The sequence below is a fragment of the Lonchura striata genome, chromosome 9 (assembly GCF_046129695.1).
Source record: "Lonchura striata isolate bLonStr1 chromosome 9, bLonStr1.mat, whole genome shotgun sequence".
Lineage (NCBI taxonomy): Eukaryota > Metazoa > Chordata > Aves > Passeriformes > Estrildidae > Lonchura > Lonchura striata.
This window is the reverse complement of record NC_134611.1, coordinates 5256091-5282005: the sequence shown is the minus strand read 5'-3', so window position 1 is coordinate 5282005 and position 25915 is coordinate 5256091. Positions and strand designations below refer to the sequence as shown.

The window sequence follows — 25915 nt, the reverse complement described above, 5'->3', positions numbered from 1 at the left end:
ATTTCTCCACAGAAAAGGTGTTCAGGGAGGTTTGGAGTCCCCATCCCTGGAGGTGTCCACACCTGGATGGGGCACAGCTTGGGCTGGATGATCCTGGAGGCTTTTTCCCAACTTTAATTCTGTGAATATCCAGGGAACAGCCCCAGGTTGTTCCCTCTTCCAGCAGAAATCCCACGAGCAGCTTTTCCTCGCCAGGTGTGGACAGAGGGACCTCAGGTGTCCTCTCCAAGGATGCAGAAATGCAATTTTTAGGGAATAAAACCAAGCTGCTGGAGGTGTTGGTGATGGAGACATTTAATATAATTTTTCATCCTCCAGACCCTTTTCCACATAATTTTTGCAGCCACTGGAGTGGCCAGGTGGCAAAGCCTGACTGCTGAATAGAGCCCACAGGAAAATCCACCTTCAATCCTGGTGGAGCCACAGCTGAGCCTTCCTCTCCTGACAAATCCGTGTTCCCTAGTTCCTAAAACTTCATTTTGTGCGTTTGAAAAGAAACCCAAAAAAAACCCAGCCCAGGGAGCAGATATTTTAACCCTTTTTCTGCCACCCCCACCCTTGCAGCAGCCCAGCCCTCATGCCAATGATCCAACTTCCAATAGCAAAGCCGAGGGCACGCGGGAAGGAGGAAATAAAAACGGGGTAAGGAAAACTGAGCTGGGAAAACAGGGAGCCACCCTTGCTTTGGAATGCAGAGTGGAGGAAAAAGCCTTTAGGGTCAGCCAGGCCGTGGAAATGGGGTTAAATAAAAGTGGATAGGGGAAAAGCAGGAATCCCCTGGAACAGCACCCAGAATTGCCACGGAACAGAATCCAGAGTGGGTTTTCCCACAGAATCCAGAGTGGGTTTTCCCCTGGAACAGAATCCAGGGTGGGTTTTCCCCTGGAACAGAATCCAGGGTGGGTTTTCCTCCAGAACAGAATTCAGAGGAGGTTTTCCCCCAGAACAGAATCCAGGGTGGGTTTTCCCCCAGAATCCGGGGTGGGTTTTCCCCCAGAACAGAATCCAGGGTGGGTTTTCCCCCAGAACAGAATCCAGGGTGGGTTTTCCCCCAGATCAGAATCCAGAGGAGGTTTTCCCCCAGAACAGAATCCAGGGTGGGTTTTCCCCCAGAACAGAATCCAGGGTGGGTTTTCCCCCAGATCAGAATCCAGAGGAGGTTTTCCCCGGCTGAGCTTCCAAGGAAGCTGCTCCGTGCCGAGGTGAGGGGCTACATCCAGCCCTGGGTCAGGGAGTTCATCCTGCCAGACCCTTGGCAGGGAGCTGGGATGGGAATGGTCCCTCTGGAAGCTCAAGGGAACCATCCCATGGGATTTTCCCATTGAGGTGCCCAAAATCGTGGTGGCCATGGGACTTTGGATGGGTTTGGGTGCCCAGAGCCAACCAGGAAAGGGTTGCCAGAGGTGGTGGATGGCTGGGGCCTCTTCCAAACCAGAATTTGGGAATTCCCTCCATCCCAAGCAGCAGTTCCTGTGTGTGTTGGTGTTTCATGGCACGGACTCATCCCACTGCTCCATCCCCAATTCACAACGCCTGGCACGTGGGATAACGGGATCTGAAGCCTTCTTGGGGTTGCCCTTTCTTGGGGAAGGGGGTTTATCCCCCAGGAAATATTTCCCCACAAGTTTTCCTGCTTGACTGGCATTGGGAGCTCCCCCAGGGCTGGAAGATCCCAGCACGGGGAGAAACGGCCCTTTCCTCAATTTTCCCTAAGGAATGTTTAGATGCCCACCTAAGGAATATTCAAAAAACTCCCTCCTTTCATCTCTCTGGGATGGGAAAGTTCCAGAGATGGGGAATGCTGTTGGGTTTCTGGTGTGGGTGTGGAATAACAGCAGCAGCATCTCTGGGATGTGCTGTGCTCCTGCCTCCTCCCTTCGAACCGTGGGAATTTTCCTTTCCAGAAGAAAACCAACGGAGCCCCAAATGGATTTTATGCGGAGATCGACTGGGACAGATACGTAAGTGTCCCCTGGAGCTGCCCTGCCTCCAGCTGCATCCCATGGCAATCCCTGGCACTTCCCACACTCATTTGGGGCTTTTTGGGTGAAATCGGCTCAATCCAGACCCCAGTTCCATACCTTCAGGCCAGCCGGAATTCCCAGGGATGAGGTGGCCCTGGAGAGCTCTGTCCTGGCCCACGGGATCTTGCAGTTTGAGAAAAGTTTGAATTATAAACAAGGATTAAAGCTTTTCTGCAAAATGAATCCTGGAATGTGAGGCGCCCTTTGCTCTGTGTGGCCCCAGGGGGTTGGGCTGTGCAGGACATCCTTTCCCATAGGAATTAATGCTCCTCATTTTCCTGGTTTTTTTGTTCCTTATCCAGAACTCACCTGAGCTGGATGAGGAGGGATACAGCATCCGACCCGAGGAACCAGGATATATCCTTTGGTTTTGGCTTTGCCTCTTGGGTTCCAGCCTGCAGCAGGAGCTGGGGTTCGCAGGCAGGCACTGGCTCTTCGCATGTCATTGTTGTTATTCTTTATTATTAATTATAATTATTTATTTCCACCTCCTGGTTTTCATTTGGAGCTGGCTCTCCACAGATAAAGCTGAATTCCTGAGGGAATTACCTGGGGCATTTGAATTGTTTTTGGTTCACTGCTGTGAAATGAGGAGTGGGGGAACATCCCATGAGATGCTCCAAGGAGACCAAAATGTCCATAATTATCCCGGAGAAAAGGAGGATCAGGGAGGAGCTTCTGGTTTGTGACAAGGAGGGTGGAGCCAGGTGGGGCCAGGACAGGAGGAGGGTGAACAAATGGCCTCAAATTCCAGGGGAGGTTTAGGTTGGATATTGGGAAAATCTCTTCATGGAAAAGGAATTCCCCGGGGCAGTTGTGGGGCTGTGCAGTTTAACTCCGGAGGGATTTAAAATCCGTGTGGATGTGGCACTTGGGGACACGGGGCAGCACTGGGGGGTGGATTGTCTCACAGGGCTTTTCCAACCTGAGCAATTCCATGAAATCCAGACAGGGACGTACCCCTGAGAGCAAGGATGCAGCAGTGACAGCCCAGCCCAGGATTTCCTGCCCCGTTTTGGGCTCGGCGCTTGGGGACCACCAGATTCCCCTTCTCCAGTGAGCCTGGGGAGCACCGAGGCAGGGAAATTCCTTAACTCTGCTCTACCTACCAAAGGAAAGCACTTCTACTCCTCCAGCGAGTCGGAGGAGGAGGAGGAGGCGCACAAGAAGTTCAACATCAAGATCAAACCCCTGCAGGCCAAGGACGTCCTGCGCAGCGCCGCCACCGTGGACGAGCTCAAGGCCTCCGTAGGCAACATTGCACTTTCTCCATCCCCCGTGGTGAGTCCCCCCAATCTTTCTTTTTTTCCCCCCAATCTTTCTTTTTTTCCCCAAGTCTTTCTTTCTTTCTTTCTCCCCAAGTCTTTCTTTCTTTCTTTCTCCCCCAGTCTGTCTTTCTGTCTTTCCCCCCAGTCTGTCTTTCTTTCTTTCCCCCCAGTCTGTCTTTCTTTCTTTCCCCCCAGTCTGTCTTTCTTTCTTTCCCCCCAGTCTGTCTTTCTTTCTTTCCCCCCAGTCTGTCTTTCTTTCTTTCCCCCCAGTCTGTCTTTCTTTCTTTCCCCCCAGTCTGTCTTTCTTTCTTTCCCCCCAGTCTGTCTTTCTTTCTTTCCCCCCAGTCTGTCTTTCTTTCTTTCTTTCCCCCAGTCTTTTCCCCCCAGAGGTGTCACCAGCTATTGGTTTGTAGCTCCCAGATAAATTTGGTCATGCTGATGCCTTGTTCAGGCTGCCCTGGAGCAGAGACAGGGCAGAGCTAAAGAATAAATTAGGGATTTATCCAAAGCATCTCCTCCATGGATCCACCTTGGGCAGCACCAGAGCCCAGCCAGGGCTGCACCCAAATGACCCAAAATGGTCCCAAAATGCACGAGCGCTCCCGGGGGCTCTCCCTGGGATCAGTTCTGCTTCGTTTGCTGGGTTAATTACCCAGCCAGGAGTTTATTACAGCAGCCCCTTCCTAGGGGATTCAGAATTCCTCTGGACAGCTGGAGGGTCGGGATCTCTGTGGCCAGCTCCTTAGCCTGGCTGTGTTTGCATTTAGGATCAGATGGGCTTGGCTGAGGGTCCCCTGCGTAGGTGTGAATCCAGCCTCTCCTCGCCTTGTCTGGGGATTGGTTTTGTTCTCAGCTGCTCGAGTCTGGGGCTCTGATATGACCAAATTTGTCTGGCAGCTCCAAACCAGCTGCCCTGTGGCAGTGGTGATCCCCTGGGATCATCCCAAACTCGGTGTCCCCCTGGCCTTGGTGTCCTTATTTGGGGGTCTGGTCCGCAGGGCAGTGGCTGCAGGTGTTGCTCAGATGTATTGAAATGATGTTTCCACTTCAAAACATCTCCAAAATTCCTTTTCCTGCTCATAAAAAAGCTCAGGATGTATTATTCCTTGGGGTTTTTTTCCCCCCCATCTTATCCTCATTTTTCAATGAGGAAAAATAGGAATTTCAATCAAGGGGAATTTTCAGCCATCATCATTCAGGGGTTTGCCCTGACTCCCAAGCCAGGGAAGCATCTGTGGGATTTTCCATGGGGTTTCAGATGGATGTTTCTCACCCTGGAGGTGAATCCAGGTTCCCAGAAGGAAAGGTCATTTTTCCTTAGTCCATCCTGGCATAAAGGCCCCCTCTGCTTTTCCTAAGGCTTGTTAAGATTCCTGATGGGAATTCCTGATGGCTCAGCCCGAGCAGCCATGAAAAGATTGGATTCTGGGCTTTCAGGAGCTTTTAGTGAGAGCTTAAGTGACTTCCCAGACCAAGCTTTCCATGATTTATAAACGACCTGGATCTCAGGTGTGAGTGACTCTCCAAGCCAAAGGGAAACAAAATCTCTGTGCTTTGTTTCTGCTTCCCAGCCAGGGAGTTTCTGTTTGGTGGCATTCCAGGATTACAAATGGCAAAAATGATTAAATAATGGATTTTTTTTCATATAAAACGGCTCAGACACTAATTTCTAAATGCTCCCTCTCCTTCCAGTCTCCCACGTGAGGGGCGAAGCTGCAGCACTCCTGTCCCTCTGCTTTGATTTTAACCAGACACAAATCTTTGCTTTCTCTTTATAAAAAATTCCCTCACCTTCTCATTCCTTCTTTTTTTTTCTCTCTCCCTGCCTTCTTTTAGAGGAAAAGTCCGGTAAGAAAAGTAATTTTTATCTCCTGGAATATTTTTAAGCCGGCTTTGTGTGTGCTCTTGTCCCGTCTCTAGAGCTGAAATGCCAAAAGCAAATAACAAATCCTGCCCTTCTAGAATGAAGCTTAATTTGCTTTATCGCTGACTTAGAGCGTTTTAAAATAGAATGTGTAAAATTAGAGCTGGCCTTGGCTCTGAGCGTGCTTTGGGGGTGTAGTTTGGGTCCAAGAATTTGAACAAGGTGTGTAAGTGTTGGAATCTGAGCTATTGATGATCCCAAAATTGTAAAAAGTCTGTTTTTTTGCTTTGTTGCCAAAGCAGAAGCCAGAATTGGTCTGTGCTGGTTTCCAGGTTGTTTATTCTGTTTATCTCTCACATGTTCTGCTGCCCTGCCCAGCTCTGTCCTGCAGGGCAGCGTGTGGGGCTCTGCCCTCAGTGGGATGTGACAAACATTCAATACCAGAAACTCCCTGGGCTGGATTTACAAGAACGTGCCAATATCTGTCACCCACGTTGGACAGTGTGTCCCCAGCCTAAACCAACAGAAAAATGCCAACACCACAGTGAGACATGGAGGGCATGAAGAAGGAGAAAAAGGACAAGGCACACCCAATTTCCTCCATCTTGTCCCCTTTGGATCCCTCATCTAGAATCCTAAAATTTTACTTTTGCACCCGTGCCACACTTAATTATTACTGATATCAAACACTCAGAGCTGGTAATTCATCCTGTGAGATTGAAAACTCTTTTCCATGGACAGAGATCACAGCCAGTGTCTCTGGGGCTCTGTCCAGGGGGTTCCTGAGCCCTGCCAGGGCAGCCAGGGGGATTCCCTGGATTCCCACATAAGGGCTCGCTTTTACTTGGATTGTGGCACATCCAAAGGGAGGAGAAGGCAGGACAATATTAATATCCACATCCCCGGTGCCATTGGGGTTTCTCCAAGAGAACTCACCTTCCCGTGGGGAAATCCCCCCCCATTTCCCAGGATTTGGGTTCCCCTGGGGGGCTCTCCCAGCTGGGGACCTTGGGGACAACCCTGGGGTGCTGATGTGTCACTCTCTGACCAGGTGTCTCTTCTCTCCCCCTCTCGCTGACCGCAGCGGCGCAGCCCGGTAAGAACCTGGGGATGGGGTTCATGGAGGGGTGGTGGGCTCTGGGGTGGGGACAGCTGCTGGTGGTGTCACACCCCCCCGTGCCACCCCAGTGAGGGTGGCACCTCGGTAACACCACGGGCTGGCAATCCCTGGAGGTGCCACTGTGGCTCTGGGACGTCCCCGGTGCCGAGCTTGGCGGGGTTGGGTTTTGCCCCACGAGCCGGGGGACGATCCCCGTTCCCAGAGGGATTCACGTTCCTGGGGACGTGGCACCGGGGACAGCAGAGCTCAGGGGTCTTCTGTGGGGTTCTTTCTTCTCCTGTGGGGTTCTTTCTTCTCCTGTGGGGTTCTTTCTTCTCCTGTGGGGTTCTTTCTTCTCCTGTGGGGTTCTTTCTTCTTCTGTGGGGTTCTTTCTTCTTCTGTGGGGTTCTTTCTTCTTCTGTGGGGTTCTTTCTTCTTCTGTGGGGTTCTTTCTTCTCCTGTGGGGGTCTTTCTTCTCCTGTGGGGGTCTTTCTTCTCCTGTGGGGGTCTTTCTTCTCCTGTGGGGTCTTTCTTCTTCTGTGGGGTTCTTTCTTCTTCTGTGGGGTTCTTTCTTCTTCTGTGGGGTTCTTTCTTCTTCTGTGGGGTTCTTTCTTCTTCTGTGGGGTTCTTTCTTCTTCTGTGGGGTTCTTTCTTCTTCTGTGGGGGTCTTTCTTCTCCTGTGGGGTTCTTTCTTCTCCTGTGGGGTTCTTTCTTCTCCTGTGGGGTTCTTTCTTCTCCTGTGGGGTTCTTTCTTCTCCTGTGGGGTTCTTTCTTCTCCTGTGGGGTTCTTTCTTCTCCTGTGGGGTTCTTTCTTCTCCTGTGGGGTTCTTTCTTCTCCTGTGGGGTTCTTTCTTCTCCTGTGGGGGTCTTTCTTCTTCTGTGGGGGTCGTTCTTCTGTGGGGGTCGTTCTTCTGTGGGGGGGGGTTCTTCTGTGGGGTTCTTCTGTGGGGTTCTTCTGTGGGGTTCTTCTGTGGGGTTCTTCTGTGGGTTCTCCGTGGGTTCTTCCGCTCCCCGGAGCTCAGGGAATGTCCCCTCGGGCAGCTCCTGCCACCCCTGCCGGGTTCTCATCCTGGGGTGACCATGGCACGCGCCCCTGTCCCTGAGCGTCCCCCTTATTCCTGTGTTCTCCTTCCAGGGCACGATTAAAAGGAATTTATCCAGTAAGTATCTCCTGGAGTCTGCAAACAGCAGCCTTGCACCTTGGAGGGGTTTGTGAGTGAGTTCAATTTGGGTTCAAGTGCTCCTGGCAGAGCTGGTGGCTCCCAAACTTTTCCTTGAAAAGGTGTGGGGGGCATCCTTGGGACATCATAAAAAAACTCAAAAAAAAAAAAAAAATTAAAAAAAACCTTCTTCAAATCTCAACAATACAAATCAAAAATTCTAATATCTGACATGAACGTTCCTCAAATAATAAAAAATAAATACACCCCACAAATGAAACTATAGTTCTTCCTACACAATTACAAAAAAAACATTAAAAAATGAAATAAAAAATCTACTACTACTCTAACACAGCAAATACATAAATTAAAAAAAACTAAAAAAAAGTACCACCAAAGAAAAACCAACTCCAATAACCCATAATCAAACTACCAAACATAATAATAATAATAATAATAATTATAATAACAACATATCCAATCCTCTTAAAAAAACCTCTAAAACATACACCCAAAGCAAAAAAAATAACCAAACTTAAAAAAACCCTACCTCTAACCAAATAAAAACTAAAAAAACCCATATTTCCTAAACTTTATAAATTCACTAAGCTAACGCATCAAAACCACAAAAATATAAAACTTTAATCAATACTAATAAACAATACACATTAATTCCATTAAAACACATAAAACAAAAAAAAAAACCTGCATCCTGTAGCAGTGCAGCTCCCTGCATGAGGGAGGAAATAAATGGGAATTAAAAGCAGAATAAAATGGGAATTAAAAGCAGAATAAAATGGGAATTAAAAGCAGAATAAAATGGGAATTAAAAGCAGAATAAAATGGGAATTAAAAGCAGAATAAAATGGGAATTAAAAGCAGAATAAATGGGAATTAAAAGCAGGATTTCCCGCCGGGGTCTGTGCACGGCAGGGTGGGTGGCACAGCCCTGTGACCCCGCGGGGACACGGGGGGTGGCTCTGATCCCTGTGTGTCCTGTCCCAGGTGAGGAGGTGACGCGGCCCCGGCGCTCCACGCCCGACCCCGCCAGGTCAGTGCTTCCTTCCAAAGCGGATGTTCCCGACTTTCCCAAAGCCCAGGAACCTTGCAAGGCGTGTTCTCCCCAAAACCAACCCCATCCACGCCCTGCGGCGGGTTCTTCCCAGAGATCTCCTCCTGGTCCTCCTCCTGGTCCTCCTCCTGGTCCTCCTCCTCATTCTCCTCCTGGTCCTCCTCCTGGTCCTCCTCCTGGTCCTCCTCCTGGTCCTCCTCCTGGTCCTCCTCCTGGTCCTCCTCCTCATTCTCCTCCTGGTCCTCCTCCTGGTCCTCCTCCTCATTCTCCTCCTGGTCCTCCTCGTCCTCCTCCTCCTCGTCCTCCTCCTCCTCGTCCTCCTCCTCCTGGTCCTCCTCCTCCTGGTCCTCCTGGAGGGTCACTGCCCTGTAGCCTCGTTATGTCCTGTCATTAATGCCTCCAGTTAATTCTGGCTGGGCTCGTCCCAGGCTCAAGCTCCTCATCCCAGTCCTGTGGGACATTCCCACTCGCACTGGGCTTGGTGGGAAGCTGGAGGGCTTCGATGGGATTTGGGAAGGAATTGTTCCCTGGGAAGAGCTGGGATGGAATTCCCAGAGCAGCCGTGGCTGCCCCTGGATCCCTGGCAGTGCCCAAGGCCAGGTTGGAGGGTTTGGAGCAGCCTGGGATGGTGGAAGGTGTCCTTTCCATGGCAGGGGTGGCACTGGGTGGGATTTCAACTCTTTCCAGCCAAAACCATTCCAGGATTTTGGCAGGATGGAGGGGCTGGTGCTGGTTGGGATTCTCAGTGTCCATCCCTGTTCACCACCAGAAGCTCCAAGGACATTCCCTGCTGGAAGCCACCTTGAGCCTGATCCGTAGGGAGCTGGCCAAGCTCGGGGGATGTATTGATTTAGGACAGCAAACATGCAAGTTTGTATGGAATAAAGCCAAATCTCCCTGGGAACGTGCCCTGTGCAGCTCCAGGGGTCAGCTCAAGGTGTGTTGCACCAGAGCATGGCCCAGATATCAAGAATTTATTTTTTTTAAGTCCTTTTCCATGAAAGTTTTGGCGAACCCTAAAACAACTCGGCGTCCCGGCAGCTGCTGCGGCGCCGCCGGCCTTTCCCTTTTTCCCACCTGGAAGCCCGAGTTTGGCCAGCTCCTCGTTGGTCTGGGGGATGATCAATCCTCAAAAACTGTTGTGCTTGCCTGGGAGGTGGGGTGGGAGCACAAACCTGCTCCTCATGGCTGCTCCTCTGGCCCCAGCAGGAAAGCCGGGGAGGATCCCGCGGCGCTGGCCCCGCTCTTCGGGCCCCCGCTGGAGTCGGCCTTCGAGGAGCACAAGCTGGACGGTGAGTTTGGGGCCGAGGGGTCTTGGGGCACGGCCGAGGGGTTTTGGGGCCAGGGCGATGGTGTTTGGGGCACGGCCGAGGGGTTTTGGGGCACGGCCGAGGGGTTTTGGGGCCAGGGCGACGGTGTTTGGGACATGGCAAGTGACTTCTGGGCGTGGGCGAGGGGTTTTGGGGCGTGGGCGAGGGGTTTTGGGGCGTGGGCGAGGGGTTTTGGGGCATGGCCGAGGGGTTTTGGGGCATGACCAGTGACTTTGGGTCATGGCAAGTGATTTTGGGGCCAGGCTGATGGGTTTTGGGGCGTGGCAAGTGACTTTGGGGCTGGAACAAGGACATCTGGGGCCAAGCCAAGGGCTTTTGGGGCGTGGCAAGTGACTTTGGGGCTAGGGCGAGGGAGTTTGGGGACCTGGCGAGTTTGGGGCCATGGTGAGTTTGGGGACAGGGTGCCCACCCTATCCCCACATTTGGGGTCTGGGTGAGGGAGTTTGGGTCCATGGTGGGTGACTTTGGGGGCGTGGTGAGGGAGTTCGGGGACCTGGTGAGTTTGGGGACAGGGTGCCCACCTTATCCCCACATTTGGGGACCTGGTGAGTGAGTTTGGGGTCTGGGCAAGGGAGTTTGGGACCATGGTGGGTGACTTTGGGGCTGGGGCAAGGGAGTTTGGGGACCTGGTGAGTTTGGGGACAGGGTGCCCAGTCTGTCCCCAAATTTCAGGGCCTGGTGAGTGAGTTTGGGGTCTGGGTGAGTTTGGGGTATGGATGAGGGAGTTTGGGGCCAGGGTGGGTGTCTTTGGGACCATGGTGGGTGTCTTTGGGGCTGGGTGACTTTGGGGCCAGGCTGGGTGTCTTTGGGGCCAGGCTGGGTGTCTTTGGGGCCAGGGTGGGTGTCTTTGGGGCCGGGTGACTTTGGGCCACGGTGGCATCTCCGGGCAGGGCCATGGGAAGGTTGCCCAGGCCTGGCAGGGGTGGATCCCCGTTCCTGGAGGGATTTCACACCCGTGTGGATGTGGCACTTGGGGACAAGGTCAGGGTGGAGCTGGCGCTTCCGTGGGCTCCGAGGGCTTTTCCAAGTGGGACAATTCCCTGATTCCCAGCTCCCAGCCCTCCTGCTGGAGGAGGAACCAGCCCGGGCAGGGCTTGAAGGACCTGTGGCCACCTTGGGGGTTAATTTAGGCTGGGTGGAAACAGAGCAAGAACTTAAGTCAATTAGTTAATTACGAGGTCTGGGAGAGATCCTGACAGGGAACAGCTCAACAATATAAAAACTCAGGATTTTCCAGCCCAGCCTTCACCCTGGAGCAGGGGGGTTTAACTCCAGCCAGGATTCTGGACAAACCTTGCACCCTTCCATGCCTAGGAAATGCCATCTCCAAAATGTCATTTTTTCCCTCCTTTAACACAGAGACACTTGGCTTCCTTGCAAAGCTGATGTTCCCAGCTTTCCCAAAGCCCAGGAGCCTTGCAAGACTTGTTTTCCCCAAAACCAACCCCATCCACGCCCTGCAGAGGGTTCTTCCCAGAGATCTCCTCCTCCTCCTCCTCCTCCTCCTCCTGGAGGGTCACTGCCCTGTAGCCTCGTTATGTCCTGTCATTAAAGCCTCCAGTTAATTCTTTTAATCAAAGCAATGTTTGCAAGCAGTTCTCTGCACAAAAACTCCCAGAAATCTACATTATATACAAAAATATCTTTTTTTCTCCCCCTTTATTCCCTGGGAATACAATTATCTTTTCATTTTACTACCTGATGGGTTTTTTTTTGTTTGCATATCCTAAAATTCCAGACCACTTTGGCCATCAATACAATGTTTTCCTTCCCATAGTAAGCCTCCAAATCCATCCCTGGCATTGTTTTGTTTGTCAAGCAGCATAAGTGTCAAACTAATTGCACGTCCTGCTTCAGAATCAGACAGGATTTTAATTATCCACCATTACAGAGCCCCCCTGTTTTAATTAATGAGGTTTCTGGCACTGTCTGGGCCCTCTTTTCCCAGAGCCTCGGTGCCTCATCCGTGTGTTTGGGTGATGGGAGGAAAACATTTGGGTTTTTCATTGCTTTCGAATGTTTATTTTTGATTTTTCAGCTGCTCTGGACCAGCCTGAGATATGGGGGTCAGTCCAGCCCATCAACACAAACGTCGAGTCCCCAAAACTTCCGAGACCTTTTCCAACTGGAAGTAAGTGACCGTGGAAATCAATTAATACCTCCAGAAATCAGGTCAAAGGTTTGAGCTGTCCTCATCCAGGCTGTGCAGCTCCACAATATTTTAAATTAAAGGGTTTTTTTTTTTTTTCTTTTTTTGGCTTGGGCGGCAGCGCTGTGGGGTGGAGGAGGGAGTGGGATTGATAAGGAATGGAGGGATGGGATGGATCCTGACCCTGCATGTTCACTTGGCTGGAAAAGCTGGAAGCGCCGGTTTTTCCGGGATAACACTGGGGAGAGCAGCACAGCCCCAATCCCAGATTTGGATTGCAGCTTCCCCTCTGCAGAAATGCCCCCGTAAAGCACAGCTGGCTAATTAGCCGCTGTTAATTAACCCCAGCATTCCCCATCCCGGATCCACGCAGCCTCGGAGGATCCAGGTTTAATTAAAATGAGAATTTAGGGGGTTGGAGCAGGAGCGAAGGCTGGGATGTGCAAAAAGGGGGAAAATTCCATCAAACCCAACAGAAACTGCCGGAGGGCAGGGATGGATGGGGTAGCGGGAAGAATTCCCAGGGTATCGGGGAAGAATTCCCGGGGTATCGGGGAAGAATTCCCGGGATAATGGGAAGAATTCCCGGAAAGAATTCCCGGGGTATCGGGGAAGAATTCCCGGGGTATCGGGAAGAATTCCCGGGATAATGGGAAGAATTCCCGGAAAGAATTCCCGGGATATTGGGGAAGAATTCCCGGGATATTGGGGAAGAATTCCCGGGATATTGGGGAAGAATTCCCGAGATATTGGGAAAGAATTCCCGGGATATTGGGAAAAATTCCCGGGGTATTGGGAGGAATTCCCGGGAAGAATTCCCGGGATATATTGGGGAAGAATTCCCGGGGTTTTGGGAAGAATTCCCGGAAAGAATTCCCGAGATATTGGGGAAGTATTCCCGGGGTATCGGGAAGAATTCCCGGGATATCGGGAGGAATTCCTCCTCCGTGCGGGGGTGGGGAGGGATGGGATGGATTCCCAGGGCTGCTCCTGGATCCCTGCGGTGCCCAAGGCCGGGGCGTGGAGCTCGTCCGCGCCCCATCCCTCCTGCCAGCGTGATCCCGATCCCGTCCGGCATTCCCGGGCTCCTTCCCGGGCTCCTTCCCGGGCTCCTTCCCGGGCTCCTTCCCGGGCTCCTTCCCGGGCTCCTTCCCGGGCTCCTTCCCGGGCTCCCGGCGCTCTCCAGCTGAATTCCCCGTCCCTGTGCTCTGTTCCAGCCCCGCCGCCGCTGCCCCCGAAGAACGTCCCGGCCACGCCGCCGCGCACCGGCTCCCCCCTGCCCCCGGCCATCGGTAACCGGGAGGGGACCGGGGGGACGGGCAGCCCCGGCCGGGGTGGGACAGGGCCAGCCCCAGCCCTGGGATGGCACTGGGAAATGGATAGGGACATTCCCAGCTCTGGGATGGCACTGGGAAGGGGACAGGGCCAGTCCCAGCCCTGGGAAGGGGACAGGGACATCCCCAGCTCTGGGATGGCACTGGGAAGGGGACATGGACCAGTCCCAGCCCTGGGAAGGGGACAGGGCCATCCTCAGTCCCGGGGTGGCACTGAGAAGGGACATGGACCTCCCCAGCTCTGGGGTGGCACTGGGAAGGGGACAGGACCAGTCCCAGTCTTGGGATGGCCCTGGGAAGGGGACAGGGCCAGTCCCAGCCCTGGGAAGGGGACAGGACCAGTCCCAGCCCTGGGGTGGCACTGGGAACAGGACAGGGACCTCCCCAGCTCTGGGGTGAGACAGGGCCAGTCCCAGTCTTGGGATGGCACTGGGAAGGGGACAGGACCAGTCCCAGTCCTGGGGTGATACTGAGAAGGGAACAGGACCAGTTCCAGTCCTGGGTGGCACTGGGAACAGGACAGGACCAGTCCCAGCTCTGGGGTGACACTGAGAAGGGGACAGGACCAGTCCCAGTCCTGGGAAGGGGACAGGGCCATCCTCAGTCTTGGGGTGGCACTGGGAAATGGATAGGGACATCCCCAGCTCTGGGGTGGGACATGCCCATCCCCAATCCTGGGGTGGCACTGGGAAGGGGACAGGGCCAGTCCCAGCCCTGGGGTGACACTGAGAAGGGAACAGGACCAGTTCCAGTCCTGGGTGGCACTGGGAACAGGACAGGACCAGTCCCAGCCCTGGGGTGGCACTGGGAACAGGACAGGACCATTCCCAGCCCTGGGGTGGCACTGGGAACAGGACAGGACCAGTCCCAGCCCTGGGGTGACACTGAGAAGGGGACAGGGCCAGTCCCAGCTCTGGGAAGGGGACAGGGCCAGTCCCAGCTCTGGGAAGGGGACAGGGCCACCCCCAGCTCCAGGGAGACACGTCCCCGTGGCTGCATTCTGGGCATGGGTTTGGTCCCTGTCCATCCTCTTTGCTTGGGATTCGGGGAGTTCTGGCCTGGGCTGGGTTGGGAGGAGTTTCTGCCCGTCCCAGTTCCCAGCTCCCGCTGTGCCAGGCTGCCCCAAGCCCTGTCCAGCCTGGCCCTGGGCACTGCCAGGGAAGCAGGGGCAGCCCCAGCTCGGTGGTGTCTCAGTGGATGCTGCAGTAGAAGCAGCACAAAGATGGTTTTGCCTCCCGAGTCGGTGAAATTCTGTTCCTTACACCATCCCTGCCTTTGGATCAGTCGCTCTGGGAATGCAGCGCAGGGTTTGCTCTGCTGAAAGCTGGGATACATCCCCAATTCCAGAGCCCTGCTCCTGCCTGTGCTGAGGAAAGCAGAGGTGTGCAGGGTCTGCCTGTGGCGGGGAGCTGCTCCCCCAAATCCCTGCTGAGAGGTGGGAAAAGCCCCCCTGATCCTGTAGCCCAGGGCAGGGAAGGAAAACGGTGCTGGGCATGAGGGACACCCCGAGGGCAGGGATGGAAAGGTGTTGAATGCAGCCACGGGTGCTTCCAAAAATATAATTCATGGTGCTGGCTGGTGGAAAAGCAGGATCTGAGCAGGGAAGGCAGAGCCTGGGAGAGGGCTTGCCTGGGGCCAGCCAGAGCCCCTCGGGGTGAAACCCCTGTGCCACGAGGAGCCCCCTGCTCTGTCCACCACCCCCTCATCTGTGCTCCCAAATCCCCATTTTCCTGCTGGTGGGAGCAGCCAGGGTGTCCATGTCCATCCATCCATCCATTCCCAGCAGCAAATGCCCCATCATTTGCTGGGCTGTGCCTTGTGTGTGTGTCAAGCAAGCGGCTGAGCTCTGGTTTTGTCTGGTTCAGCAAATTCCTGTTTTATCCCCATCCCCTCCCTAAATGTAGAACCACGGATGGAGCCCCCAAATAAAGGAGCAGGGATGGGGTGATGGTGCCACGAGGATCCTGGAGGGCATTTAGTGTTAGGCTCTCCCTTCCCTGGATGTGAAATGCTTGGTTTGTTTGGTTTTTTGGTGGAATTGCTGGTGTGTGGTGGCTCAGTGAGCAGAGCCCCGAAATCCCCATCTGTGCCCCGAAATCCCCATCTGTGCCCCAAAATTCCGACCTGTTCGTGCTTGTGGCTGGGCTGCATTCCCTGTGCCTGGAATTCACCCCCCGTGTCCATCCTGTGCTGCATGCCCAGGCTCCGGCAGTGTCCAACCAGCATGTCTAAATATATATATTTATACCTGAGTGTTTATAAATATATATATAGAGAGAGTGTGGGGCGTGCCAGAGCGCTGAGTGCACACCTTTGATACCTGCTGATAAATCAGAGCTGCTGCTAAGGACGTGATGTGGTTTAGAGGACAAAAAAGGCTGTAAATTCGGGGGGAATTTGGGATTTCTTGGCTGTGAGTGCTGGCTCATGGTGCATGCTCCTTCCTCCAGCCTTTGGATCCCGCGGGATTCATTTCCATGTCACACCTGGCTGTGCTGGAAACGTTCTTGCCCATGAATTATATAAATAGAAATGATTTTAGAGCCTCTCCCGTAGACGTAGAGCCCGTAGAGAGTAGCGCAGCCCTCACTTAACGCCCGGTGTAAAATAAACCTCCTCTGACCACAGGAGGGGACCAGGCAGCAGCAGAGCCCAAACGGGACAACCTCCCGTCCATCAATGACTTGGACAGCATCTTTGGCCCCGTGCCGTCCCCTAAATCTGCTGCTGCCACGGCGGAAGACAAGTGGGTCAATTTTTCCGACCAATCCCCGGAAAACGCAGCTCCGGAATTGTCACCCCGGCCCAAGGCTCCGTCCCCGGCGGCGGGCGGCCCGGCCGAGCCTCCCCGCCCGCTGCCCTCGCCGCTGGTGCTGCAAGACGCTCCCAAGAAGCTTCCCGAGCATCCCCACCTTCAGGATGATTCCGCCGAGCCCGTCGCCTCTCCCAAAGATTTCGGGCCGGGTCAAAGAGCCACCCCGCCGCCCCCTCCGCCGCCCACCTACCGCGCGGTGGTCTCGTCCCCCGGACCGGCCAGCGGTACGTGCTGAGCTCGGGTGTGCTGCCGTGTGCCCCCGGTGCCCCTCCTGCCTGCCGTGTGCCACCAGCGAGCGTCCTGCTGCCAGCCTGGCCGGCCTTGCTCCCTTCCCTCTGCTCATCCCGAACCTCCCCGCAGCGCTGCCGCCCCGCACGGGGTTGGGGTTGGTGGTGGTGTTGGTGTTGGTGTTGGTGCCGTGGTGTCCTCTGTGGGGATAGAAGTGGTTCAGGTAAACCCTCCGAGCCGAGCCTCAATCCGGGGTTGGGGTTTGTTTCTTTTCTTTTTGCTCACATCCCGGTAATTCCCAGGTGGGAATGGTGCTGGGCTCCTCCTGGCTCTGAGCGTGGATGGGGAGATGAGTTCCGGAGTGAGCGTCTCCCCCGGGAGAAGCTGCTGGCTCTGCCTGCCTTCACCTGCTTAATTATGGATGTTGATTAAGGCAGAGGAGCCGCGGGAGGCTCCCTGCTCGAGGAGCTGCAGCCTGAGCCCGGCTCAGCCCCGTGCTGCCACCCCGCATCCACCAAAGGTGATTTTTGGGGGAATCAGAGCCTTGAGGAACCTGCACTGGTGGTGGACTCCGTGTCCGAGCCCTGTCACCCTCCTTGGAATTTGTGTCACTGCCCGGGGGCTCTGTCACCTGCAGGAGGGTCCCCTGAGCGTGGCTGGTGCTGCAGATGTGGCTTTGCTTCAGTGCTGGTGGCTTTTCTGTGCTGGCTCGGGGGGTTGGACGGGGTTCCCGTGGGGGCTGCGGTGTCCAGCTGGAGCTGGAACTTCTCCAGGAGCCTCCAGGAGCAGGAAACGCCAGGATTCATCCTGCACCTCTCTCCAGCTGAGCACAGGATTGAGCCGTGCCAGGGCTGCCCCCCTGGGGGTGTAGGGATGGAGAAGCCTGTCCCAAGAAGATCCACATCCCTGCCCCAGGAATTTCTCCTGTCTCAATCTTCTCCCAGAAGATCCACGTCCCTACCCCAGGAATTTCTCCTGTCTGTCTTCTCCCAGAAGATCCACGTCCCTGCCCCAGGAATTTCTCCTGCCTCAGTCTGGGCAGCAAGCTGGGAAACGAAAGTGTGGACACAGCCACACAAAAATGCTGCAACTCCTCTGAAAGTGGCACACATCCAGCACCTCTCCCACCCCTCCCGCCTTTCCGAGGTTGGTTTTGGGGTGCTGTGGAGCAGAGCCACCCCAGGATCTCCTCCTGCCTGGTGGCACCAAGGCAGGGCTGGGCACCTGCGCAGGGGCACGGTGGAAGGGCTGGGCTGGAAGGGATCTCAAAGCTCGTCTTGTTCCAACCCCCTTCCACCACCCCACGTTGCTCCAAGGCCAGAATTCCAGCACATTTCTGATTCCATGCTGCTTTCCACATGCTGTCAGTTTGTGGTGTAGGAAATATCCATTCCCTGGGTGGAAGCCACCGTCTGGCCAGCCTTTGGCTACCTGGTGGCCACAGAACCCTCCCTACAAGGCTCCATCCTGTGACACTCCATCCTGCAAGGTTATTTTCCCTCAACATTCCCTATTTTGTCAGGCTTTTCTTGGCATAAGAAAGGAAAAATTCAAACTTTGGTTCCCAAGTTAGGCTTTGAAATAAAAGTGGCTTGAATTTTGGAGTTGTGCAAAGGAATGACTGGAATTTACTCCCTTTAAGCCAGGCCCTCTCTTGCCTGAGCCTGCTCTCCTTCACCTCTTCTTGTTTCTATAAATCCAGCTTTGATCTTTGCTCAATCTGAGCTATCACCCACAGAACTCAGGGAATTATTCTCTCGTAAGTGGGGCAATTATTGAGTTGCCATCTCAGCAGTCTGAGGCATGGAGCTGCTGAGCTCCATGAATGTTGGTGACAAGCACTGGCTCAGCTACCCTGGCTCTGAGCTCTGCGTTCCCTCCTGGTGCCCCTCTGCCAAGCTCCAGTTCCCGCTGGGCTTCTCCTGGAAGGAATTCCTGTGTGTGGAGCAAAGCAGGCTCCTGGATCTCTTGTGAGACGTTTGTTGGAATTCCCATTTGGCACAAAACCCCCCTGTGCAGCAGGCACAGCAGCCCTGAGCTCAGCTCCCTTCTTGGGGAGCCTCTTCCAGCGGCTTGGGAGCCGTGTTGTGCTCCCAGCAAATCCTTTCTCTTCCCAAATCCCCTTCTTTGCTGAGCCCAACCTTGCCCTGCCACGAGCAATTCCCACTTGTGCCAGCCCTGCAGCAGCGTTTCACCCATCACCCCGTGGGTTTTTTGGGAAAGCTGTAAGACTCATCCGACGTCAATTTTGTAGAGGGAATTGGGCACCGAGCAGCCCCTGCGGGGCTCCGTGGGCATTGTCCGTCCTGGAACGCTCCGTGCCCGCTGCTGGGCAGTGCCAGCTCCGCGGGCAGGGTCTGCAGGGCGCTCACGGCTCCCGTTCCTCGCAGGTTCCTCGTCCCCGGCTCGCCCCGGAACGCCGCTGGCCACCTGTGGCACCCCCCCGCCGCCGCCGCCCCGACCCCCGTCCCGGCCCAAGCTGCCCCCCGGCAAACCCGCCGTCAGCGATGTGGTACGTGGGCTGTGCCAGGGCTGGGCTCTGGGGTCTGTGAATTCCCATGGGAAGGGGCTGTGCCAGGGCTGGGCTCCTCTGGGATCCATGAATTCCCATGGGAAGGGGCTGTGCCAGGGCTGGGCTCCTCTGGGATCCATGAATTCCCATGGGAAGGGGCTGTGCCAGGGCTGGGCTGGCATTCCCATCCAGAACGGGACAGCAGAGCCCTGGGGTGGGCTGGGCTCCTCTGGGGTCCATGAATTCCCATGGGAAGGGGCTGTGCCAGGGCTGGGCTCCTCTGGGATCCATGAATTCCCATGGGAAGGGGCTGTGCCACCGCTGCCCTGCCAGCCTGGTGATGCCAGCCGCTGAAGGGGCTGAGGTGGGAATGTGCCCGGGAAGGGTCTGGGGGCAGGGCAGAGTGGTGCCAGCCTCCCCAGGAGCGCAGGGCTGTCCTGTGTGCCACCCCAGGCCGCTCCAGGTAAGTGTGAGGGTTTGGGGGTTGATGCTGAGGGTATAAAACCACCCCCAAAACATCCCCAAGAGCGTGGGGAGCTGGCAGCTGGTGGGCACTGCTCCCTTCCCAATGCCAGCCCTTTCCATCCATCCCACGGCCCCTGGAGCTGCCACCCTCGCTGTGGGTGCGTGGGGATAATCTGGTTTTCCAGCTCCGAGCTAAAATGCCGTTGCTACTAAAACAACTTAAAGTTATTCTGATTTTTCCTCTGGGGCGCCACAGAGCAGTTAGGAGGGTCCAGGCAAAATTTTGTTTGTTTGATGCAAATGTTGCTGCGTGGATTTTCTTTAACTTTGTGTTCTTTTCTGTTTCTCTCCAGTCCAGGCCTTTTAGCCCTCCCATCCACTCCTCCAGCCCTCCTCCGGTAGCACCTTTAGCCCGGGCCGAAAGTACTTCTTCCATATCTTCCACCAATTCCCTGAGCGCAGCCACCACTCCCACCGTCGGTAAACGCACACAGCACTGCTGTTCTTTCCTCTTTCCTGCGCCCTCCAGGAATTCCCGAGGCCTTTCCATTGCTAGATCATTCCCTGGGGTCGGATTCCTCAGGTTTCATCGGGCTTTGAATGCTAAAAGGGATTTGAGGGGGGTGACGCATCAGGAGGGTGATGCTGCCAGGGAAGTTTTTCTAAATGTCGTGGGAAATGGATGTTTGGTGAAAGTCAAGGGAATTGTAACAGAAAATGTGGTTCTGGGCTGTGAATTGGGGCAAAATAAGCTTTTTTTGCAGGGGATGCTTGTGCCTGGAGGGGAGTGGGGCTGGAAGCCAGACCTTGGGATCCAGGGATGTTAAATCTCTTGGAATGTTCTTAAATTCGCCTTGCCCTTAAAGCAGTACCAGAAAAGGTCTTGGAAAAGGAAGTGGCTTTTCCCAGTGCTGGGCAGAACCGAACGCTGCCGTTTCCTTTCGGAGGCGCGTCCTGGGAAAAGTGGGATTTGCCAAAACCCCGGGGCTGAGATGAGGAATGGGAATCGAGTCTGGCTGGCAGCTCCCAGCTCCAGGCGCTGGGACCCCCACGCCTCCCCTTCCGTCCCCTCCGTCCCCTCCGTCCCCTCCGTCCCCTCCGTCCCCTCCGTCCCCTCCGTCCCCTCCGTCCCCTTCCATCCCCTCCGTCCCCTTCCATCCCCTCCGTCCCCTCTGTCCCCTCTGTCCCCTCCGTCCCTTCCATCCCCTCTGTCCCCTCCGTCCCCTCCGTCCCCTCCGTCCCCTTCCATCCCCTCCGTCCCTTCCATCCCCTCTGTCCCTTCCATCCCCTCCGTCCCCTCCGTCCCCTGTCCTGCTGCCGCGCTCCTCCTCCTCCATCCCCGGCTGCCAGCCCCTCGCTCCTGCGGCTCCATCTCTCCCAGGATCACCTCCCTCCTTCCCTCCTTTGTCTTTTCTTCCCAACCCCCTGGAGAACCCGGCCTGGCGGCAGCTCCGTGCGCCAGCCGCGCTTTGTCCCCGCTGTCACCGCGGGCAGCGGTGGCACTGCCACCAGCCCCGCCCGGGAGGTGCTGGTGGCCGTGGCTTTGCTGGAGTCTCGACTGCGTCTCCGTCCTGTTGTCACCTCGCTCTCAGGTGTTGTGCCTGCTCCGGCTGCCGGTCACTGGGAACAATGTCACCGGGACGGCGAGCCCTGAGCGTCCCCTGTGCCACGGGCCACCGCTGGTGGCACCGGCAGTGGCCTGAGCGGTGCCAGGGGGCACGGTGGCCACAGGGACACAGGGGACAGCCAGGCTGAGGACAGGGACAGTGCCAGGAACACGGTGTCAGGGGAGGGGACAGCCAGGCTGAGGACAGGGACAGTGCCAGGGGCTGCGGGAGGCTGGGAAGGGCGATGGGAGCGAGCTGAGCTCTGCCACTTCAGCTCCCTCAGGCTCTCCGTTTGGATTTCTTTTTTTGCCTCGTATATTTTTGGGATCAAAAGCTGCTGTTTGATGATTTAGTGAGCTCCCCGTGCTGAGCAGAGGGGATGAGGTTGCTGGGCTGGGGGGAGAAGCTGGGGTCCCACACCCTCCATGGAGATTTCCTTGGAGGAGATCCAAAATTGGGGCTCTGGGGTCACCCCTGACCAGGGAGCTCCAAACAGGGCAGCCAGGAGGAGCACCCCAGATTTTGTTCCAGCTCCATGCACAGTTGAGTGGGAAGGGATCCACTGGGATCATTGATCCAACTCCTGCCCACACAGACACCCCAAATCCCATTCTGGGCATCCCTGGCAGCGCTGTCCAAACCCTCCTGCAGCTGCTCTGGCAGCATCAGGTTGTGCCCATTCCCTGGGGATCTGGGCAGTGCCAGCACCCTCTGGATGAGGAACCTTTCCTGCTGGCATCCAACCTAAACCTTGGGAAAAGGTGGATGGGGCACAGGCAGAGACAGACAGGGTTTGGGAAAGCCTCTTCTGGTCCCCACCAAGGCAAGGGCAGCCCCCAATGCTGGGTGAGCATCCAGGAAAACCCACAGCAGAGGAGGAGCAGCTTGCAATTCCCAGAAGAGGAAAAGCTGGGCTGGGAGGCGTGCAGGGATGGGCAGGTCTGGGATCAGGCACCGCTGCGGGTCCCGGGGGGCCGGGACACCCCAATGCAGCTGGGGCTGGAGTCAGTCCCCATCTCCCGTTCCCCGTGGCAAAGTCCCACGGAGTTTGTCCGGGAGCAGGGCCAGGGCTGCTCCATCCCCGTGTCCTCCGTGCTGTTCTGGTGTGCTTTCCTCGTCGGCTGCGTGTCAGTCTGGCCAATTCCTGGCACAGCGAGGAGCTCTTTGCTTCCCGTGCCGGTGCCCCTCCGTCTGTCTCCGCGTTGACGCAAGTGCGCTGCTCGGTTTCACCTGGGATCCGTGTTTTCATTCTTGCTGTGCTCTTTTTTGTTCTTTCTTGCCTTTCTTTCTTTCCTTTGCGTTTCTTCTGCTTGTGTTATCAGAGGATGATGCTTTTATTGACAAACTGCCCGCGTTTGAAAGGCGCAGTGAAACGCCGGCAGGTACTGTACTAGCAGGGGAGTTTTCCAAAGAATTCCGCCTTCGGAGCGGCACCCACCGCCCGCAGCACCTTGCATGACAGTTTCTCAGTGACTCAAAGGACTTGGAGGTGGAAGGTTGGCACCTCCCCAGTTCCAAAAGGTTCATTCAGCAGCTCCAAAAGCTGTCTGCCCCCTCCCGCCCTCGCACCCCGAGTTATTCCAGCGTTGGCGCCTTTGGGGGCTGTGAGGGGAAGGCTCCAGCTAGGATCCGCTGCTCCGTGTGCGTGTGTCCGGTTCTCTGCCAGTGTCGTGTCCTGAGATGAGAGAGCAACCAGCCACGTGTCGCTGTCCCCGAGTGTCACCGTGGGGTGGCACACGGAGCAGCATCCCGCCGGGAGCGCTGAGCTCCGCGCCGGCGCGGCCCGGAGCGCGCGAGCCGACAAAACCTCTTCTACCGCGGCCAAAAAATTTTTTAAAAAGCGAGAGCACCCCTCGGAACCGCTCACCCAGCGGGCAGAAGGACTCTTCCATCTGGGCTTCCATAGCTTTGCTCCCCGCTTTGTGTCCCCCGAGCCAGCGGCCGGGTGTCGCGCGCTGTCCCTGCACGTGTGCCCGCCCTGCAGCGCCTCGCCCCCTCCCCGTAGCGACATTGATGTCCTGCTCTGTGACTCACACTGTGTCCTTCTCTCTCCCTCTCCTGAACCTTTCCCATCCCGCTTCAACTCCTGGCCATACAGAGAATGAGCAGCCTTCCCTCGTTTGGTTTGACAGAGGAAAGTTTTATTTGACTTTCGAAGGTAAGTAGTGCAAAGCACGCCCGGTAACCGCTCGCTCCCCTCGCTCTCCCGCTCCCGGGGTTCCCTTCCAAGGCTCCATCCAACCCAGCTTTCCAGGTTCCATCCAATGCAGCTTTCCAGGCTCCATCCAACCCAGCTTTCCAGGTTCCATCCAATCCAGATTTCCAGGCTCCATCCAACCCAGCTTTCCAGGTTCCATCCAATCCAGATTTCCAGGCTCCATCCAACCCAGCTTTCCAGGCTCCATCCAATCCAGCTTTCAGGCTCCATCCAATCCAACTTTCCAGGCTCCATCCAATCCAGCTTTCCAGGCTCCATCCAACCCAGCTTTCCAGGTTCCATCCAACCCAGCTTTCAGGCTCCATCCAACCCAGCTTTCCAGGCTCCATCCAACCCAGCTTTCCAGGCTCCATCCAACCCAGCTTTCCAGGCTCCATCCAATCCAGCTTTCAGGCTCCATCCAACCCAGCTTCCCGTGTGGAATGCTATGCCTAATTAGATGACGTCGCCAGTCCGACCGGAATCGTTTTGATTTTTGATTTGTGCCGTTTGTCCCGCTGATCTCTTTTTTTGGGTTGTTTTTTTTATCCCTCGTTGATTTCGTTTTCCAAAAACAAAGAAAAAATCCCACCCAAGCAAACCAAAAGCTCAAAGGAGCGTTGGGAATATTCCCAGACGGAGGTGAAAACCAGGGAGCGGAGCCGCTTGCACTGCCGAGGAGCCTGACTCTGCCAGCCAGGGCTTCTCCCCGCTCGCTCCCGTTGTGCTGAACTCAAAAAGGGCCACGTCTGCTCCTCCTCCCCACCTCCCGTCCCTCTTTTGGGCAGGAAGGGCTCCGGGGATGCGCTGGCACTGCCAGCACCACCCCGAGCTGCGCCAGCGTGTGTTGTTGGGGTGCTCGGTTGGAAGTGCTGGAGGTTTTGGGGTCCCTCGTGGATGAGGAGGATGCAAGGATGGGAAAACCTTGGTTTGGGGTTGATGGCACCTTTTCCGAGTGTCACATCCCACAGAGGGGCAGCTCATCCCGCAGGCACAGAGCCAACGTTTTCCTTTGAGCAGCAGAAGGAGAAGCAGCCTGCAGCGGGGAGGGATTCCCACAAATCCCCAGGAAACACCTGGGAGTGCCGTGGTGCCTGCGGGCAGAGCTGGGGGATGGTCCCATGTGGGATTCCCAGTGCCCCCTCCAGCAAAGGACATGCCCGGGTGGCACTGCCTGGCTGGGGAATGGGCCAGGGTGGCACTGCCTGGCTGGGGAATGGCCCAGGACTGGCCCAGGACTGGCCCAGGATGGCACTGCCTGGCACAAGCTGCTTGGGACCATGGAGCAAACCCATCCTGGTGGCAGTGAAGGCTGAGCAGCAGCACAAGGCAGGGATCAAGGTGGTGACTGGGAGGTTGGGTCCTTCCTTTCCTCCTTTTTCCTTTTTCCAAGGTCCCCACTCTGACAATTCCCACTTTGAAGTCCCTGCTCTGATGGCACCTCCCAGTTCAGAGCCAGGAGGGGTCGTGCAGGAGCTGCTTCCTCCTGGTGCTCAATTTCCAGCCAAAATCCTCTTTGGGTTTCCCTTCTCAGGGGCTCCTTGGGAGCTCTGGGAAGAGCTGAGGGCAGCAGGGACAACCTTATCCCTCAGCGTGAATATTGCAGCCCCACATTCCCCCTGCTCCGTGCTTCCTCCCTGCCCCTTGCTCAGTCCAGCACCAGCCCTGCACATCTGGGGCTTTTCCTGTGCCTTGCAATCTTGACTTTGTGTTGGAATTCTTGGCTTGGTTCTGGTGGTGTGAATGGTCTGGAGCTGGGGTGGGATTCTCCTGGGAGTGCAGGAGTGTGGGGCTGCCCCAGGATCCCCCCACAGCCCAGCAGGGAGCTGTGGTGTCACTTCCACACGTCTCATTCCCTGATTTATCTCGAAATATTTCAGCCCGGCTTGAAAATAAAAACAAGATAAACCTCGTGTGCAGGGATGTGAGGGGAGATCTGCTGAGTTTGGCATCTGGAACTCAGGGCACGGAATGCCAGAAGGGAAATTGTGGTTTCTCTCTGGATTTGGGTTTGTTTCTGTTGTTTTTCTTTTTTTTTTCTTTGTTTCTGGTGGCAAGATCCAGGTGCTTGATGAATGTGGGGCAGCTTGTCCCTGTGTGGAAGGAGATGTGGTGATGCTGTCGTGTTCTGGGATCCCTGGCTAATCCACAGCTACATTTTCCACCTTTTATAGGGAAAAATAAGGCAAATTAAGCTGGTCTGCTGCTTATGGCTGGGTCCAAAGCTCCATAAAGTGGATTTATTTTTTTATCTCTGTTAGTATCAGGTCATTTGTGCAAATGAAATATTTATAAAAGTGACTTTTGAAGCAGGAGCTGAAAAGGCAGGTTTGGAGCAGAGCTGTGCCACAGCAACTAGATTTGTCTCTCAGGTTTCTGGACAATAATTGTAATGCTTATAATAGTTTATACTTTTCTTCTTTTAGTGGAAACATGAGTGTAAAAATTAACTTATTCCCTGAAGCCGTGAAGAGAAGGATTTATGGATGCACGAGGGAGGAGTGGGGGGAACCAAGACTCCGATCCCACCCACATGACTTTCAGACCATTAGAAACGAGGATGTTTTGTTGCTGCTGCTGCTCAGATGGACTCACATTCCCACATCCCAGCTGAGCCTGGGGATCCAGGAGCTCTCCCTGTCCATTCCTGAGTTTTCATCCTGGACAATCACGGATACAGATGCAGAGGGACAGAGGGAAAAGGAGAGATGAAAAAGGAGGAGGAAAGTGTGGTGCTGATGTGGGCAGACCCCTGGCCCACATCCCCCGCCCTGGCACGGGGTCCTGGCT

At 55.4% G+C, this 25915-nt stretch overlaps 1 protein-coding gene across 4 annotated transcripts in view; it reads left to right on the top strand.

Moving 5' to 3' along the window:
• SGIP1 (SH3GL interacting endocytic adaptor 1) overlaps positions 1 to 25915 on the top strand; it is a 58892-nt gene that overhangs the window by 15588 nt on the left and 17389 nt on the right. Inside the window, exons 4-18 of one of the 4 annotated variants that reach the window (XM_077785308.1) lie at positions 565 to 642; positions 1905 to 1961; positions 2327 to 2381; positions 3130 to 3305; positions 5129 to 5140; positions 6241 to 6252; positions 7391 to 7415; positions 8421 to 8466; positions 9694 to 9779; positions 11857 to 11949; positions 13185 to 13259; positions 15930 to 16340; positions 18735 to 18856; positions 19675 to 19801; positions 23027 to 23086. In XM_077785308.1, the coding sequence (XP_077641434.1) occupies positions 565 to 642; positions 1905 to 1961; positions 2327 to 2381; positions 3130 to 3305; positions 5129 to 5140; positions 6241 to 6252; positions 7391 to 7415; positions 8421 to 8466; positions 9694 to 9779; positions 11857 to 11949; positions 13185 to 13259; positions 15930 to 16340; positions 18735 to 18856; positions 19675 to 19801; positions 23027 to 23086 (1435 nt within the window). The remainder of the gene's footprint in view (positions 1 to 564; positions 643 to 1904; positions 1962 to 2326; positions 2382 to 3129; positions 3306 to 5128; positions 5141 to 6240; positions 6253 to 7390; positions 7416 to 8420; positions 8467 to 9693; positions 9780 to 11856; positions 11950 to 13184; positions 13260 to 15929; positions 16341 to 18734; positions 18857 to 19674; positions 19802 to 23026; positions 23087 to 25915) is intronic. The other 3 variants (XM_077785305.1, XM_077785306.1, XM_077785307.1) reach the window with 3 other exon arrangements.